General features: G+C 35.2%; 1 protein-coding gene across 1 annotated transcript in view; it reads left to right on the plus strand.

Annotated features, from left to right (window-relative positions):
* PLCZ1 (phospholipase C zeta 1) overlaps window positions 1-20,494 on the plus strand; it is a 43,661-nt gene that overhangs the window by 9,385 nt on the left and 13,782 nt on the right. The window contains exons 3-8 of the mRNA XM_021535201.3: window positions 1,265-1,466; window positions 2,991-3,135; window positions 4,823-4,978; window positions 12,247-12,474; window positions 14,564-14,720; window positions 16,362-16,478. Coding sequence (XP_021390876.3) covers window positions 1,265-1,466; window positions 2,991-3,135; window positions 4,823-4,978; window positions 12,247-12,474; window positions 14,564-14,720; window positions 16,362-16,478 — 1,005 coding nt within the window. The remainder of the gene's footprint in view (window positions 1-1,264; window positions 1,467-2,990; window positions 3,136-4,822; window positions 4,979-12,246; window positions 12,475-14,563; window positions 14,721-16,361; window positions 16,479-20,494) is intronic.

A 20,494-nucleotide genomic window follows, 5' to 3' on the forward strand; every position in this document is an offset into this window, starting at 1 on the left:
CAGTTGCAATGGTTTTACTGGGTTGTCTGAGGATTCTTGATCAATGGAAGTCTGGAAAAATAATATCAGCAAGATTTCTGGTAGGAATAACAGTTCTGGGATGAATGTATGTTTGATGTCTGGATGGCCTTCTGTTTTTCTTTATCATTGTAAAACATTGCAAGTTTTCTAGTTCAAAGACCTGTGTAATTGAGGGATAATTATTTTCTGTAAATTCTCATTCAGGTGTAAAACTTTCACTCTGTCACACCTCAAAGATTGATAATAGCAATTCTAACTTGTACATTCTGATTCTTACAGCTGTAGTAAGAATTACCAGGGCAGAAAACGGGGTTTTCCTGCAGATATATCCAGGCTTCAAGTTTGTATACATTGACTACTAAGTTATAGTTAGCATAAAATAATCTTGCATTATTTGCTGCTTGTTCACTACTGGCCTGTTATGGTGACAATAAAATTATTTTATAGTAAGAACTGGGCAAAATCTCTCACTAATTCAAACTATGTTTTGAAGCAAAGCTGATTTTTGAGATTATATCATTTGCAAAATGACTGCATTTGAAACATGACTTTGGGAGCAGTAGCTGGCAGTGTAATGGCTCTGTTTGCCATTAAATCAGTCAAAACCAGAACAAATGGGATGGCTATCACTGGTATGGACTCAATTAGTTAATTGAGTAATTAAATGCAGTAGTGTAATAAGCTTGATTTGCAATTCATCTCTGTGGGCAGTTATTTCTTTTTTTAAGATGCTATTTTTATTTCAAATATTTTTAAACATGATTTGATCAATATTTATTTGGAATTTCCTACCCCTGGGGAAGATATTTGGTGCTAGTTTCTGCAAGATTATGTTGAGAATTTCTATCTGACTTTTTTTGAGAACAATCCTGATTCTCTTAAAAGAGAAAAGAAGATTCTCTTAGTGCATTGTCTGGTATGTTACTTTCCAAAGTAAACAACAAATATTTTACTTTATATTTAATTAGGACTACTGAAAACTATTCTTACTGCTGTAATGTGCCAGAACATATTAATTTCCTATTAGAAGTTTGAACCACAGCAATTCAGCTCCAGAGTCACATGTATCTGATTTTGTGTTATTTATACATTTGTTATGAATTTAAAATTGCAGGAAAGTGTTGTGCTGTATAACCTTTAGCAGTGTTCAGAGCTGGCTATTAAAAATTTCAGAAAGTACATAGCTATAACCATCAGTGAGGCTTCATGACTGAGATTTTTTTTCCTTTTTGTTTTTGTTCAGTGAGGAAGAAAAAGCAGATGTCATTTGAAGGATTTATAAGGTACATGAACTCAGAAGAATGTTCAATATTTAAAAGCCAGCACAAGAGTGTCTATCAAGATATGACCCAGCCATTGTGTGACTATTTTATTTCATCTTCTCACAACACCTACTTGATAGCTGACCAATTAATGGGACCCAGTCATTTATGGGGATATACCAGGTATTTAGACATTGTTTTTTAATATTTTAAACATTCTTCGGCATTAAAAAAATGAATACCAAGTCACATACAATCCTATTTGGCAATAAGGGACAAAGCCATCAAAGATACAAGTTGAAAATGTGAGAGTGGTATTTTATTTTGTGTGTACACTTTTCAATATATTTGCCAAACCATCTGCTCATAGTCTGGAAACAATTTCAATTTTTTTCACTTACATCTCAGAAAATCAACCTTGCAGCAAATCTATAGTATGGTGTACAGTACATGATTAAATCAGTTTTTAATCTCAACAAGCCATGCAAAAATAAATAACTCCCAAAAGAAATGTAAAATTCTCAGGCAAGCTCTAATTTGTTCAATATACAAGATGTGTGTTGCAGTATGTCTGTGTCAAGGACATTTGTGGCCAGTGCATGTGGGCAGTTTAGAATCAACAAAACAACAAAATGTGGGCATTCAAGTAGCCAGCAGGGAGAGGAACCTCTGCAGTGCATGACTCCAGAAGGATGATGACCAGGATGGCAGGAAAGATGGAAATGGATTATGCAATAAAGGCAACACTGAGGGCAGGATACTTAAGAATTAGGAAGAGCTGTGTCCAGAATTCCTATTATTTGTACTGCTTTAGTGAAGAGGAAACAGTTGGAACCATCATCTGTCTGAACTAATTTTTTGATTGCTTTCTTAATGTTCTATAGTGACTTGCAACCGTCAGAAACAATACTGAATTTCTAACAGGATTTAAAATTCCTTTATGTTAATGCTGTATTGCTGAAAGTAATTGCAAAGAGGGTATAACCCTCTCTCTGTTCCTCTTTATCTACTATTTGTGTGAGGAAAATGCTAAAATCAGCTACAGGCATATTTGACATATTGTTAATGTGTGAAAAGCAGCGTGTAAAAGACAGATTGGTAATTAAGTAAAACAGTTTATAAGAAATGTTTCAGTTAGTTGCAAGTCAAATATGAGAAACCTAAGAGTTTAAGGATGCCACTAACATATTAAAATTAAAGCAGTCAAGTCAATGTTCCTGAGAAACTTTAGCACTCCCTCTTGGGAACAGGGGCTGGGGAGAAGAACTGACTTATGTAAAGCCCAAGTGCAACCTGATACTCTAAGTGCAATGGATTTTTAAATACAGTGATTCTCAAAATTGCAAGCAAGTTTGGAAAACAAACACAAAAGACCATTTAAAATATTTATTATTATATTTTAAGTGGAATGTTCCCTTAATTCCAAAATTCATTTATTGAAAACTATGGTCTTTTAAAGAAGACAATTCAGGTAATCCCATATTCTTTAAAGCTCTAACAAAACTTATTACATAACACACCTAAAATAAACAACAGAGAGTATGTCTGTCTCATATATATAAAATTCTGTAGGATTTCTTTTTATTTATGATGAAAATGAGGTTTTTCTGTAATTAATCACTGTGCTTGTAATCAGAAATACAGCACCTTGTATAAAAAAGTGTGGTATCTTCTGGCTATAAAATGCTTTCTCTTGTTCTTCTGAAGTGCTCTCCTAAAAGGATGTCGTTGCCTGGAGATTGACTGCTGGGATGGCAACAACAATGAACCCGTTGTGTATCATGGTCACACTTTAACAAGCAAAATTCCATTTCGTTCTGTAATTCATGTGATTGACAAGTATGCATTTATGGTATGTATAGATATATGTATGTATACACAAGTTGGTTAGAGTAGTGGATTTAACTAAGCCAGGAACATGGCTCTTATAGATTCTCCAGGGTAAAAAATTATGAAGCAGAGCCCGTGGCAATGGGTATTGTTAAAATGAATTACATAGCAATTGTGCTATTTATTCTTAATGTATTTTTAAAATTTTTTAAAGGAATCATAAGAATTTGTCCTGATAATGAATATACATTAAACTTAGTGCAAAGGATTCAGGTGATCTTACTCAGCTTCTTATGTGTAATTCTCACCTGAGATTATTTAAACAAGGGCTGAATATAAATTGAAGAACTACTTCAGAACTGGTCTGATGTTTTCCTCCTTCATTATATATTCTAAAGGTTTTTATATCACTTATTCTTCTGCTACTATCAATCTGTCTCATATCCTATGTGAATTTATGAAATAGACAAAAATATTAGATATTATCTTAAAGTCTGAGGCCTTGTTTTCCATTTCTTCTCTTTTTATTTTGAATGTTGACCCTTATAAATATTAGCAGCTAATAGTTTTTTTGGTCAGGTGACTCATCACGGCAAGGTTCCTTCTGCCTATCTCTGGAAAACCACTGAAATCTGGAGAGATTTGGCATTGTCTCAGGCTTTTGTATAGGCTTTTGGCAAAATTCCTGCTCAAAGGAAGTGCTGAATGACTACTATGATAAATCTCAGAATCAGGCCAGCATTATGTGTGAGAATAAATACACCTATGATCATAATTTATGTGGATTTTTATACATATGTGCTTATAGTCTTCTCAGTGTAAGCTGTGTTTTTTCTGTTGTTTCCTATATAAAATTTAATTAGTCTCTGATTTTAAAAGTGAAATTAAAAACATGATTTTATTCCACGGTTTTTCAAAACTCATTGGATATAACTCATTGGATATGTTGTGTATTCTTGCTAATACACAACATATTGTGCTTAACTCTGATGCAAATTTTATTTCTCAAGCCCAAGTGCCAATGAAATGATAAAATCACAATAGGTAATGTTGGTACCAGCTGTCCATGCAGGCTGAGCTTTGCTTATGTAATTATTTATGTAATTATTTTATGGATGTGTTTCTTTTGAGTCATTCTCTAATTTTTACTCAATTTCCCTTTTTCACCTTTTACCTTTAATTTTTACTCAATTACCCTTGCTTGAGTACTGGGATGAGTAAAGTGTAGACTGTCCTTAAAAATGTCTGTGATATTATGAAAAATAAAAAATATGCATAGCTTGTTCATGTAAAGGCAATAATTTCTGAACAAGCTTTGGGGAGACTATCAGCTTAAAAATAATCAAAAAAATCTGTCATAAACTATAGCAAAAGACAGTTAATCCTGTCTTATGTTGTCAATTTAAATTTTATAATTGGATTTTACCTTTTAAAACCAAAAAAAGCAGTCTTTTTACACCTCTGCCTATGTCTAGCTCTGCTTTAACTTTCTGAAGGTGCAATTTTTCTTCTTCAATTGTTCTTTCTCTTTTCCACAAATGTGAGCTTTTTTATAGTCTTCCTAACCTGAAACAACTGATCTATGTTTGAAATGTTTCAAAAATGAAGGTAAATACAGATTGCCATGGGGACTTTTCCAAGATATTTTGGAAAATCAATTATTCTTATTTTTATTTATTAATAATTAAATCCTAAAATTATATTTCCAGTCATCTGCCTATCCACTTGTACTGTCTTTGGAGAACCACTGCAGCCCTAAACAGCAGGAAGTAATGGCAGAGTGCTTGAAAACTATTCTAGGTGATAAACTTCTTTCTACACCAATTGGTGGTGAAGTAGATATGACTCGACTGCCTTCTCCTGAGGTAATAAGTTTTCATTTTTCTCTATGAAGGAGATGGAAAAAATTGTGGGCTACTTCATTATTATTTTTTGAGCCTCTGGAACTGAATTCATGGATCAGTTCTGGTGTTAGAAATACACTTCAGTTAATTTAGTAACAAAATATTTAAACAAGCACAAAAAAGCCCCATGGAAAGATGCCACATGTTGGTGTATCTGTTATCTCCTGATTTATTTTTTGTTGCTTGAATTGAAGAAAATTTTTGAAATTTAAACATATTATTGAAATGGAAACCTGGATCAGCATTTCTTTGGTCAGTAACAGTGATGATGAAGTTTTTCTTTGCATTCTACTACTGTAAAGCCATTCTCTGTCAGTGTGTTTCTCCCTAAGACAGTGTTCTTCAGCTGGTGGCCTGAGACCCCTGGGATATGAAGGCAAAAAAGGCAATTAGATAGGTATTGAAAATTTTACTGCAAGCTAGAATAAATAAATTTCCATTGTGCTAGACTTTGCACATAATTCTCTTTCAAGGACAAAGTTTTTTAAAAATGTCTTGTAGAACAAATACATGCATAGATACAAAAATACTTAGGCTTGTCAGTGTTGCTAGTGATAGCTATATTTTACACTTTTTTTTTTACAGTAGCTACAAAAAATGCAAATGAAAATGTGGGGAGGAAGCAGTCTCATAAGAAAAACAACACACAAAAGGTTGTAATTTTCAAGGGACTTGTCAAGGAAAAATATTTTTGAAGCAATCTGTCCAGAAGATGTGTTAAAGTGTTAACAATGCTCATATTTCCATAAAAATATGGAATTTATGTATCTATAAATTTATTTTAAAATGAATTTATTTATTAATTTATTTATAAATGTATTTAATATTGACATTTCTCCACTTTGTTGTTGTTGTTTTTGTAGCATTATTTTTTTTTTACATCAGGATGTCCAATATAATTTTGAAGCCTTAAAAAATGCTTTTTCAGTTAGGAAAAAGTATAAACTATATCAAACAGGAGGGCTTGTTTTAAAGCTTCTGAAAACATGGTTGGATTCAGTGTAGGAGGTATCCAAGGGTCATATGTCCTCTGAAGTAAGCACAAAATCAGTGAACATGGAATCACTAAATCACACACTTAAAAATATTACTTTCTATTATATATGCTCCTTACCATATAGTTACTGTGATACAGGGAATTCATACTTTATATTTCCATAGCTTAGAGTTTTCATGAGTCAGATCTGTAGAGTTTTGCCTGAAAATGGATTTCTGGGTCCATAAGTATGGAAATGTTGTCATGTGAGATTAATTCTCCTGAACTTTTAGCATATTAAAGTATTGTGAGACATATTTCCTATCTGTGAAAGGTGTAGGATTACTTAAATAACACCAAGGTTCTCAGCTGGTTACAAAGGTTTGAATTTAATAAATTATTATCTTGAGAATGAACATAAATTAAGATCATCTCAATTTCTCCTAGGTGTTCTGATCAAGCATGTAAGAAAAATCAGTAGGATTTTACCTAGCAATGCAAATATGTAGCTATTTGTAAATTCAGTAGTAAGCTTGACATTTGGCTGACATCTTTTTGAAGAACAACTTTTGGTCCATGTTCAAAAGGAGTTTAGTGACATCACATCTTTAAAGTTTGGGACCTTGTGCATTTCCATGGCCTGCGTAAATTCATTATCATTTGAGAAAACCAAATTCTGAATTTAGTCTTCAGACTGCTTTACTTAAGCTGTGCAAAGGAGATGCTACGGAATCATAAATGTTGAATTTAAAATGCTCTTTGTGGGAAGGATTCTCAGTTAGTGCAAAAAAAAAAAAAGCTGTCACCTATATAATTTACTGCTCTACTTTTTTCAAGATGGAGCATGAGCAAGAATAGGGAAAAAGCCACTTCAGTGTTCTTCAAGATCAGAATTAAATGGTTCTCTTGTGTGCACATGAAGTGGGAAACCATACAGTTTCCTACACTTCAGAGAAACATTTGCCAATTACAGGTTCCTTTTAGGTTTTGGATTTTGGAGACTTCCATGGAAATTATTTGCTCTTCTCTTATATAATCAATCTTCTACTTCCTTCTTTAAGTAGATCTTGAGCTATACCTTTGTCAACTGAGATGATTGTGTGTATGTGGAAGGGGGTTAAAATGAGGAAAACCCACTCTTAGGTGGTTTCTTGGACCACCTTGCAATGATGTCTCCTACCATTGTAATTCTAAGTAAAAATCACATAGGGGACCAGAAAATAAAAGTCTAGGATCACTAAGCACTTCTCTCTGCTTTTCCTAACACTTGCTTCATCTGAAAAACAAACCCCAGAATATTTCAGGAATAAGGGTATTTTTAATTCTTTGCCCTCAGTCATATAGTCACACCTCCATGAGACTACATTGATATTGTTAATTGCCTGCAATTCCTGTATTCTGTAGCATCTCAACACAAAATTCTTCCTCTACATATAGCAGAAAAAGAAGACTCTAGCTCTATTTCCTTGTTTCACACATACCTTATCCCATGAGAAACTGAGGCTGCCCTTAAGCTTCACCTGTCTATTCTACCTCTTTCCAGAGCCGATGTTTTTCTGCCCAAAACAGACCTGACAAAATTCTCTGCCCCCAGTCTTGGCCATCAGGGTGCCTCTAAAGAGACTTCATGAACTTCCTGTGGTATTCACTGGAATATCAGGTCCTTTGAGTCAGTTCCTGCACTAAATTAGATGTGACATCACTGACTGGTGCCAGACATCCCTGCTGGTTGCACCAGCACTCCTGGTGATGTGTTGATAGAAAGTGAAGGGATGAAGTGTCTTATGCAGCAATTCGTAGATGAACTTAGAAAATATCAAAAATTTATGTTAAAATATATGTTAGAAGAGATAAGGTTTTACTTACCCTGCTGTGTCCTTCCTCTCTAAGAAATTTGACAGCAATTGAAAGAAACATGCAGACATCCAATATAACACAGAAAATAATGTAAACACATTGCTTTGATGAAGGTTTTTCCTCAATTATTTTGCATTGTAGTCCACTGAACTGCCTTACACTGCTGACAAGATATATATATCAGATAGTCAGGACATTTTTATTATTTGCAGGTTTTCTGTCACAAAGTTGGAATGAGATATTGATGTGTGATTAACTGAATGTGAAGTGGCAGCTACTGTGATTTTACAAGTTGTCTTTAATGTTTACCACACAGCTGCAAGATCAGTTGTGGTGGTTCACAAGCATTTCTGGCCAGGATTGCCAAGACTTTCCTATGGTTGTTAAACCTGTGGTGTCCAAATAAAAGGATATATTTAATGATCTCCTCGAGAAAGATCAATAGAAGGTCTCCAATACAACTTTATGGGCTATGGACATTTTAAATTCTGCTATTATGGGGAAAGCAACTAATCTCATAAATCAGGACTCATTCTTCCCCCTTTTCTTCACCTTTATCTACCCAGTATACAAAGGAGCTTTCTCTACACAATGAGTGTTTTCATTGAGAAATTCAAGATCAAGCCTGCTTTAGCATATTTAATTCTGTTGCTTCAGTTATGAGATGAATTCCTATTTATTTTGACAATTAAAAATACGCAAATGTCCTGACCAAGTCTTTGTATCAGAAATATCCTTGCTTCTTAGCAAGTCAAAACATTTCTAGTTATTCTTTTGCTTTTCAATCAGTTTATGGTATCTATTCTTTACAAAAATAAGAAGAAAGATATGAGAATGTGGTATGCCTTGGTGTGGACCTCAAAAATTAAAAAAAAAAAGTATTTTTTCTCATAAAATTTCTGGAAACTGTAGGCTGTACTGAGTACTTACAAAAGGCTCATCTAATTCCTTCACTATTTTTAGGCACTGCACTCCTCTTGAGGCAATATGGTTTTCCCAGAAATGTGGTAAACATGTGACAGCCATTATCTGTTGCTTCCCTGTAGTGTAAAGCAACTTCAGGAGGTAACTAAAAGCAAGACATTGCCATATTTTATATCATCACCCAGGTAGATCTTGGGTCAATGGTTTACTTGGTATATAAAAATCAGGTTTGGCAAGGTATCTTCTAGGAACATTGAGCTTTGGTAAGGAATCTGTGCCACTCTGAGCACACTGTTTAAATATCCAATATGTTGCCAACCTGCAACCATCTTTCTCCACAATCATCCTTTGGATTTCTTTCCAATCCATCCAGGGATTTAGTTGCCTGTGTAGAATATAATCTCAGCTGTAGCACAGCTGTTTAGCCTTGGACTAGACATGCCTGAAGTTTACTACAGAGCACAACACAGAAGTGGAATTTTCAGGCAGGGTGCTTCTCACTGGGCAAATGTGTTGTATGAAAACTTGTTATGAGGTAGTTAAAATGCTGCTCCTGATATAATTAATATCAGTTTACCTAGAGCTCAGATATTGCTGGTAGTATTGATTTAAAGTATCTTGATAACTGTGATGTATAAGGCTGCCACAAAGGCATTCATTCACACTTCACTAAGTGTGATGCTCTTGAACTGTTAAAGATAGCTGGTGTTGGTTTGTTTTAACAGTTGTACTTAACAAATCTTATCATTGTCTCAAAACCTTTCCCTGTGTTAGACTTCACAGGAGGTGTTGCATCTTCACCCTATATCAGTAGTTAAGGCAGCAACACAATTCTTGAAATAGAATATTATGTAAAACTCAGAAGAAATTTTTAACCTTGTTATTTAGCAAGGTTTTCAGGATTTGCTACTCCTCTAAGCACCTACAGCTGGTCAGAAGAGGAGAAGGGGGAACAAGCTAAATTTGAGCAGGAGAAGCTATTATTTTTTAAATACTTCTATCTCAAATCCAGGGTTTATTCCTTACATTTCTGGGGACTGAATTTTTATATTACATAACCACAGTCATCCATATGTGGGTTTGCCTTATTCAAAGTGCTTGTGATTTTTGTCTTGGAAACATGGCATTGCTACAGCTGATTTGTGTTGTACATCACATTAACCAGAATGTACAAGAAAAAGGTTTTGTTCATTTCATTATGAAAATATTTGTTCCAGTTGATTGTACTTTGATTCTTTTGCTTATGCCAGCATTGAAGTCCCACTATGCTCTAGGGAAGATCTATTATGTTTTACATATTTAAATTTTTTAGGATTCTTATAGTTTATGTAGAAGTAAACAGCAAATGTATTCTTAATGTATTTTGCCTTTCATAATAAAACTAGAAAGGAGAAGTTATAGTGAATGCTCAGAGTTTCAACTCATTAAAAGGCTTTTCAGCTCTTTTAGAAGAGTTGGACATGTAAAGAAAAAGGTGTCACATGCTTAGCAGTGCTGATTACTGATTAAAGAACTCAGATTTCACAGTCACTGATTTTGTAACCATAAATTTGTTATAAGTTTTTTTGAAGATGTTTGAAGTTCAAAATCATTGGTATGTCATTTTTTCACTCTATGTTTCCCTTTCAATGATTTGGGGTAACTATTATTGGAATTTGCTTCTGGCCAAAAGACTTTCATATCACTGGAGTATTTTTTTATAACTGTTTCTAAAAAGAGCTGTGATTTTAAAATGTTATCTTTGTAGAAAACAAAACAAGAAAACCTCAAAAAACTCCCTCTACCTCAGGGTGTTTACACTTTTTTAACAGCTTGTAAACAGAATTTTAGAGACTGACTTAAAACATGACCCACTTTTATATAACTACACACACTCATTCTATGGTGTTTTTTCATTGAAATAAGTTTGCATATAGGAGGCAGTAATTTAACCATAGAAAGTTTTTTCTTCCCTTCCATACCAGGCCTGTTTTTTTTCATGTATAGAATTAAATCTTCCTGTGAATAGCAATATAAAAGAACAACAGTGAATAGAATTGCTTTTAAATATTAGGAAATATGAACATGAAAAGGAAAATTCACAACTCTTAAAAAATATGAGTAGCATTAATCATATTAAAACACTTCTAAAAATATCACAGGGAAAAAAAAATGAGTGCATCAATAAGAAATGAAGGAAATGTTAAAGGGCATCCTTATTCTGGGTCACCAGTGCAGAGAGACTAATCAAACCTTCCAGCAGCATGGCATTGATAGATATTGGGCATAGGATGTCTCATTCCACTGGCACCCTGCAAACTGCAACAGATCTGAGGTGATAAGGGATTATGAGCAATGGAGCTGGCAATGGAAATGGATGGAATGTCTCTATCCTTGCCTATGGTTCTGGTTTCCATTATAGAACCTTGGGTTTATATGTTTTTATCATCCGTAAGTTTCATTTTTACTTAATGGATACCTTAAACTACAGCATTTTAGTTACCTTTCATTTATTGTGAAATTATTTATTCCCTTTCCTGCCACACTCCCAGGAGTATAATCTTCCTTTTCACTAGAGAATAGGAAATTTAAGGAATATTTTTGAGGATCATTTTATTCAAGAGCCATAGTAAGTCCTGTTACTCAGTGGCAGCTCCTGTGTCCAGATGTAGAGTTGAATGTCTGCTACATAAGAGCAGCTTTACTACTAATATAATTGTATAAATCAAAGTGAAATATATACTCATAAGATTTGTTGCATAGATTAAAGCCATGTTATTAGAATCAACATAATTCAATATTATTTTTACCCCTCTACATTATATATTATGGAGATGGATACATGTCCATTTAAAAATAGAGAAACTGCTTAGGCAAAATCACCAAACTGTTGTTTCCCTGACCAGGTAAGATCAGTATAAGGATCTACAGTAATATAAACAAGCTATAAGCAAAACTTTTAATTTGGTACACAAGACAGATATGCACAAAAAATCAAATCAGAAATGTCCTGTAGCCTCAATGATAAATGAAAACAATCCAAATTAATATCAGACATGTGTATACATGTCTGATATATATACAAATGTATACACACATACACACACACACACACACACACACACATATATATATATATATATATATATATTTAAAGACATTTATTTAGGCATAGTAAAAAATTATTATACCTTCTACATCATGCCAGGCTATCTTACTTCCTACTTCTATATTTTCATAGTTTCAGCATCTCTGTACCTCTGGTGGAGAGCTTCTTTTCCTGTCACAGGGTTAGATAGTCACATTCTGTTGTGTACTTTGATCCTCAGATTCTGTTTATTTGGCTTTGGCTTCTGCCTCACTCATATCTATTTTCCTTCATTTTTTAAGCTCACTTCATTATTCTTAATAAACAACTTTGAAGATGAGTTAATACCAAGAGATGAAAAACCTACATAATTCTAGCTACTATTGTTAAACCTCTTTTCTGTAGGCATTAAAATTCAAAGTTCTGGTAAAAAATAAAAAAGTTGGAACACTTGAGCAAAGCCTGCTCAGGATGGATGATGACTATCGTGGTGAGGCAGAGGAATTGTCTGACTCTGACTTTCAGTCTGATGACGAGGACACAGATGACACGTTGCCTCTTCAGAGAACCAGGAGTCCCACCAAAAGAAAAGGAGATCGTAAATCTTCAATCCCACCTCAAAAAAAACCCAAGGTAACTTTTGCTTCAATTGAATATAGAGAACACATAGATTTTTTTTTTAATATTATCTTAAAACAGAGACTAAATTTAAAAGGGAAGCTTTAAAATTACTAAGATCAGTGCATTTGGAAATGACATGTTTTAGCTGAAGGTTTCAGAATTTTCCTATTATGAGAAAGGTCAGACTGGACCACATTTTAGTATCCTACTAAAAGCAACCCCTCCCCGTGCTCCCATCTTGAACTTCAACCACATTTTCCTCTTTCTCTGCTTGTCCCAGGTGCTCAGTACCACAGTAGATTTAAGATGAACTTATCCAAGGATTTTGTTGGTGCCATGGCCCACCTGGAACTATAAGTGTATAGAGAACACTTATAGCAGTTCCTGATGACAACAGGCAGAGTTAACTATTTCTTCCCCAAGTCTACCAGTTTATTTCTAAGATAGATAAATTCCCCTGTTTTCTTCTGTTCTATGATCTTTTGCATTAAATTAGGTGCATATTCCTGGTTGTGCTGAAACATTTTTCAGCACCTGGAATTGAAGAGGTATTTTTACATTTATCACGTAAAGACTTAACATTAAGCACTATTTCTGAAAGAAGTGTAAAATTGGGAAAATTGGGTGTAATCTCCTTTTTGAAAGTCAAATTGAACTCATTTTTTAAACCAAGTATAATTCTCTACCATGCAAAATCTGTTGTTTCATCAGGGTTGAACATCAGGGTTCACCTTTTTTAAGATGTCAGGTAGCACCTGAAGTATCTTGCACATCATGCTCTGATTACCTGAATGTGGCTAAACTGACAAGGCTCCTCAGAGCCCAGTGTTCTTGCTAAGAGGAAGGGTGTCTTTTTTAAATATGATTTGATGGTGAAAGTTTTTGCTTCTTTCTCATTCCATCTGACATGGAGAGACAGTAAGGAAAAATTCTGAGGAAGGATGGAGACTTCTTTGAACAGGAAATGCCATCTTTCTAGGCAATAGGTTTCAAGTTTATTTGTAGGACCATGTTACAGACAAGAATGTATTCCACATACTCTTAAACAGCAGCAACAAAAAGTGTCTGCTTATATTTCACAGACAGAAGAGAAAGTGGTTTCCAGGGTCCCAGTCTGTTGGAGTATTTGTCTTGATATCCCACTGTATTGCTTTTGGGAGGGTGGGAGAGTATTTGAATCTACAGAAGATACCCCAGTGATGCTGCTGGCTTTGCCTGCCTCCAGAGAGTTGTGTTTTTCAGCATTTCCATGGCAGTAGACTCCTATTGCTCCTTGTGGGACACAACCCCAGAATAATTAATCATCTTGAACTTTGCAGAGTTTAAGACCCATGAGGAGGCAATCTCTATTATTTTGCCAGATGAGAATTGCCTTCAAAAGCCTTAATGGAATGTAAACATGATTAGCATCAGCAGTTCTCTGCTGGCTACTGCCCCCAATTAGCTCACAAGTTATACTGTGGAAAATGGTCATTAGTGCCTCACTGTAAGAGAGAAAACCCTTGTAAAATTTCAGTAATTTTTGCTTGTTTTGGTAATGGAGCAGACTAAATTAAGATTTTGGTGACAGAACTTTTAACCTTAATCAAGAGGAAAAGTTTTCCTGACTTCAGAGCAATCCTTAGAGGAATATGCCTTTGACTAATTTGCTTATCACAGTGTAATATTTGCCTGTTATTCTGCATTTTATAGATGAGTTTATGCTGTTGGTCTTTTCTAGGACTTCATATATTTACAAATAGAAAGTTGGAGGTGTATTTTTGAGGAGAAATGTTAAAAGCCATAGAAAATTATGTTATTTTAAACCAGTCTTAGAAGCAGGAAAATTATAAAGCTATCCAGAAGAACATTCTGCTAGGAAGCATCTCTCCACTCACCCTATGATTACTATGATAAACATGGACACAATAGCCTCAATTTTCTTTCAGTGGATCAAATCTCACTATTAAAGGTCGTATTTATTAAATTCATTAACTGTGGCATATTTTCCCATGCTTTATGCATCCAAAATGATTGTTTCTGTGAATCATTAATATTAATAATAATGAAATAAGCATTATTGTGACTTTTTAAATTCCATTATTCATCTGATGATTATTAGGTGAGGAGGACAAAGATTGCCCTTGTATTGTCAGACCTTGTGGTTTACACCAAATCTCAGAAGTTTGTGAGCTTTGAGCATTCTCAGCAGCATCAGCAGTGCTATGAAAATAATTCCATTGGAGAGAGTCAAGCACGAAAACTTGCAAAAATTTCAGGTAATTTCTTTTGGGTTAATAATTTAAGAGTTACATTGTTACTATGGTTCACTTCTTAGGCATTGTAAGGGTTAAAATTTTATGAAACAACTGCTCTCTGATTTTATTTGGTTCTTTGTATAACACTGTTTTAGAAATGTCCCTTGCATAACATTTTTTAAATTTCTGTTGGTTTTGTGAGGAAAATTGAAATTCAGCTTTGTTTTAATTCCGTGTAAAGAACAAATACTAACACAGTCTACAGAATGTATATCTGCCTTTTGATTGTTTTCTGCATCAAATAATTTAGGAGTTTCAGTCAGTACTTGAAAAAATGTGGAATAAATTTCACTCTCTCCCCTCTCCCTTTCCCAAAATCTGGGCTGAGAAAGCAGAGTTGGTTTGGCAGTCCCCTGGCTTTGGTGAGAGCTGCAGATAAGAATCCTCATTAATGGGATGGCTAAAGCCCAGGGCAGGCAGTGTGCTCCACTGGAGCAGACCTTTCAGCCCAGCCAAGTTGGATTATTCCAAACTCATTCTGTGTTGGAGCATCTCCATTTGGTGCAGGCAGCACAATGCAGCCTCTGCTGCTCCAACTCCAGAGTCCTGAGGGGTGGTGAGAGCAGAGATCACTGACTGTGACAATGACAAGGAAATCTGCCACATGCCCATTCACTCGGGGCCAGCCCTGCTGCCACCCACCCGCTTTGTGGAGGAGGTTCAGTACCTGGTGAGGTGAATGATGCTGAACAGCATCAAAGTAGGATTTTCCAATCATCCACAGAGTCCTCTCTGGTTCCTCTAGCACCCCACGGAATATAAAAGTAATTCTATAACACCCCTCTCCATCAAAAAATAACCCCTCCCAAACAACAAACCAAACCAAAATCAACCAACCAAAAAATGAGATGAGATGAGAGGAGAATGGAATAGATCAGAAAGATGATGCTGGAAATGTAGATTTTGGTTTAATATCTAAAAAGGAATAGTGTAGATAGAAGTCACCTGAAGTTTCCCACATTCATGTAGTCTATGCCTGCGTGTGAGAAAGGAAGGAACACAGCCAGCAGAAGGAAAAACAATGTTAATGAATAGTTAGCATCTTCTGAGGGTTTATATAAGAATAATTTAAGTAGCTTTAAAAAGTGTGCTCTTCCCTGGTCTCAATATTATTTAGTCATTTTATTTAAATCTCCTAACAGCAAACAAGCCAAGATCATCTAGAGATGATTTTTTTTTTTTTTCATTTTGAGCTATTATAGAATGAGTAAACTTTTGTGCAGTTTCCTGTTCTGTGTCTTAGTTTCCCATGAGAACACAGTGGGCTTTAGTAGAGAATTCATATGTTTACCCTGCAAAAAGATGAAGAAACAGAATATTCCCCTGAAGGAATGATTATTGGTTAATTAACTTCTTACAAAAGTCTGCACTGTATCCAGAAATACTGTCAGATCCAACTACACAGAGAATAGTAAGGTTTCAAAATAAGATTTTAGGTATAGCTCAAAGTGGTCTGTATATTAATGTTAAAACAGAATATGTTGATAAAATATTGTGTAAAAAATTGCTGGATCAAATGACTACATTTTTATTATTTATTCAAATAGGACCTCTGTAATCACAAAGATTTTCTTACCAAGATTTTATCCTTCTGTTTATCAGCGAAAGAATTTATTTCACATACTACGAGATTTATTACAAGAATTTACCCCAAGGGAACAAGAATGAGCTCTTCAAATTATAATCCTGTAGAGTTCTGGAATGTAGGGTGTCAAATGGGTATGTATCCTTGCAGAGACTATTGCATTCTAGGCTTTACAGATACACGAGTTTCTTGCTTCCTATAATATTTTGGTGTTATATAGGTTGTATATTTTCCCCCGGTGGCATTATTTTAAATTTTTGTTATATAAAATTCTCCTTCAACCCACATCTCCCATCAGTTTTTCATCCCTAGTAATTGTAAATATCACTTTGTGTTGAATAGCTGTCTTTTATCCCAGATATTCAATCTATTATATTTTATTAATTTCTTTTAACTACCTTTTGAACTGGATAATAAGAAAAAACACTAATAACAATTCAGCATTTTAAGGCTTCCATTACTCACCAATGGAATTTTCTTCTGGAGGGTCTGTGGTTCTCTGTGACTTGAGTGGCACAGGTGCAGGAGATGTGAGCACAACAATTGACAGTAGTGCCAAAAATTCCCAGAACAGGATATGCTACACAAGGAAACTCTCAAACTTATTCCTGGTCAGCACCACCCCCAGGTACAGCTGGGAGCTGCTGGGAGCCTCCAGTCTTTATATAGATGCAACATACATTTAGCATCTTAATTCCCAGTGCAAAACATATTCGTTTCCTGAGCAACAAAATAATGATTGCTTCTGCTTCTCTTCATCAAAACTTATTACTTTGAATTTGTTAAAAATAAGCATGGCATGACTTCTGTACCCAGCAGGCTTTGAAAAACCTCTTACCTGTAAGCATTTTGTCCTTTCTAATGGTCTGGTCTTAGAGAGAATTTTACCTTCAGCTGTTTGTTCTTCAGTTTGAAAGATTCTCATTACAGAATATTTTTCTGTGTCTGCCTGCTACACTTTCTTGAACCCTAGGTAAAGTAGAGCAGAATAGTCAGGTGTTTTTTTTTTTTTTTGGTTTTTTTTTTTTTTGTACCCACAAATATATTCTGTCTTTGAGTCTTGGCCAAGGCCACGTGAGGGAAGCTGTGGGGTGAGCAGGGCACTTTGCCGTAGGCTCCTGGTTTTCAGGAGAAAGGTTTGGATTCACCTTGCTATGTTAAAATACACACTCATCCAAGGACAGGCACAGATGTCACCCTGCCTGGAGCTTATGTCACCCTTGTTCCAGGCTTCCTTTTCCACTTATTTTGTCAGCTCCCCATATATCTTCTGTGACAAGTTACTTTTTCAATCCTGACTGTTATATTGGGGTAGAGTTTTACATAACTACACAAGGAGTACAAAAATTACTACTTAGTGTAAATTTTACTTATTTCTGTGTCCTTAAAAATGCTTATTTGCAGTACTGATTTGGACTTGGGATGGACTATCCAAGTATCTTCTCATTACCACCACACTGTGTGAAATTGGTTTGATTCTGTTCTGTCCTTGTGGTTCATCCATACTTAGTGTGATGTCTGCATTATTTACCTGGAGTGCTGCACTCTCTGTATGCTATCATTGCTATCTGCACTCTATATTGCCATTAAAAACTAGTAAGTTTGTTTCATGCTTAGAGGAAACACTAGCCAGAGGTCCTTAATTTAAAATTGAATTAATCTCCCAGTTTTATAATAATGCAATTTACTATTTTTCTTTCTAGCCTGTAAATCTCCACACTTATCTCTGCAAAGAATATACATTGGTTAGATCACAATCAGGGCTGAAGTCTTTCAAAGTTACTACACTGATTGTTTACTCAGAGTATAATTTAATGAGAAGTCATTCTAAATATTAGTATGCAAAACATATGACTTTTGGTGCATAGGGGGTTTGGGCCCCTTCCTGGAAGAATTAAAAATATGCAGGAAGTGGTTAGATCTGCCCTCTTGGTCACTTCATTTGCATCTTCACTTAAAAACCCCTCCATTTTTCACATGGGAATAGGCTGATTAAAAACAATTCTCCACATATATTATTTCCAAGCTATGTTGGATCTATTCTTAATTCCCTAATCTGCTTCAGATAACTGTTTGGCAGAACTATAGCTGCTCTTCACAGTGCAGCTCCCAAGTGAATGTATCACAGTGAATCTCCTGCTGATATCCTTCCACTGATTTAACACAGAGTTTTGATTTTTTATGTCTGTCCCATGTCTCTATAATTCACACACTTTTCGTGAGTACTTTACACACCCTGCCTTTGTACTTTACATCCCAATGCACAGAAGTGATCCTCCCAGATCCCTTCTACCACTGCCCTAAAACTCCTCAAAGGACTCTCAGGTTGCTCCCATGCCACCTATTCCCTTTCTTACCTCCCTTCTCCTCCCCACACCTGCAAGCTTGCCTTCATAACTTTTTTTCTGGCCGGGCAAAGAAAATATATTAGGTTTTGTTCAAACCTACATATAATACTGCCTGCCAGGCCTCTGCATCTTGTAATTATGAGAATTGAGTTATTCCTTCACTTCCCTTTAGTGATCGACCCAAAACAGTCTCTCTCCTGTACCTTGCCAACAATTTTCTCTAAATTGCTTGGAACATATTAACTTGGAGCAGGCTGGCACTCAGCTAAAGCAGGATGAAACGGTCCAACAGGCTCAAGATTTGTTGGGGCTGAGGACTAGACATGTAATTGTGTAAACCTAATTTCCAGAGGAAGGCAAGTTAAAAAACCTCACTGAAAAGTACAGTTTCCACAAAATAGCTTTTGGATATTGCTGTACACCCCCTGTCCATCCTCTGAAAATGGAGACTCATAAGAACAGGAGGTTTTGTGAAAAAAAAAAAAACAAAACACTTTTCATAGTCTGTGAAAATTAGTATGCCTTCTGCATACAGCTGCAGTGAGGCACTGGAAAGAACTGGTTTGGTGTATCCATGTTTTCTTTTTCTTTAGTTAATAAAATGAAGTTAAAAGATTTATGCAGGGAAAGAAAAGTCAGGACAGTTTTTTTAAAGTAAACTGATACCAGTTGTTTTATATCAACCAAGAAAACCAACAAAAAATCTGAAACAAAAGAGAGCCTCAGTGAAAAAAAACCACAAAAACTTAAATATCCTTTTGAATATGGCATTTCCATGCAGTAGGAAATGTTACACATGTATCAAAGCACTCTACAGGAATGACCAGGACATGTCATAAGTTACAGGAGAAAGCCACGGTGTGGCAAGTACAGGATTTTGTTTCAGAAGATCCCATATGTGCTTTTTGGAGTGTGCATAAAATTTATATGCTGCTGTGAAATTTGCACTAGGAAGATGGGCTTTTTTCTTACTGTAGATTTTGGTTTTGCCTGTGACACTGAAATGCAGCTTGGCAATTTTGTCCCATCTGTTTTCTGGCTCAATATTGTGTGCAATAATATGCCAAAATATGGTAAAAAATAATGCATGAAAAGAGGAGTGATAAAGAGCTCTCTAACTAGTTCTGATTTTAACCTCTGAAGGAACCAAGGGAAAAGAAACCAACTAATTTTGGTATGCCTCACCTGTGCAAATCAAAATGGCTCAAATCTTGGGTTCTGTGTCAGTAACTATATTATTGCTGTCTTCTACTGGCTTTAATTGCCCAAAATTTTCTCCTTGGGAAGTGTAAACTAGAGGAATATAATTTTTTTTAATGTTGTCCCTTGAACTTCACTGATTTGATCCTCACTAAGAGTGAAGTGGAACAGCTTACTCCTGTGTAGACATCTACAAGATATGTGGGACAATATGACTCTACATATGAAGCTCCCCAAATGCACTCAGCTTTCCTTTGGAATGGTTCCAAAGGCTGGGAGTTGTTTGGAATGAAGGTTTCATGTTTCTTCTGCAGAAATGTTCCTACTGCCAGCTTTATGAAAAACCTCTTGGGCTACTCTGTAGCCTACTTCTTTTTAGGCAGTTTTTGGTGTGTGTAATAGATAACACACCAATGTCACTTAAAAGCAAAAAACATTGAAATTCCATTTTATCAGTCTTTCCAGCTGTCTTCACTGCAGACAACCAATAGAATAGTAAATCATTTATGTGAAGGCTAATAAATTTTAAAAGAAGATGGGAAAATTTTTTGCAGGAACACAATTGTTTCTGAGGTCCTTGCAGATCTTGTTCTAAAACCTGT

This window comes from Lonchura striata, chromosome 5, assembly GCF_046129695.1.
Source record: "Lonchura striata isolate bLonStr1 chromosome 5, bLonStr1.mat, whole genome shotgun sequence".
NCBI classification, from domain to species: domain Eukaryota; kingdom Metazoa; phylum Chordata; class Aves; order Passeriformes; family Estrildidae; genus Lonchura; species Lonchura striata.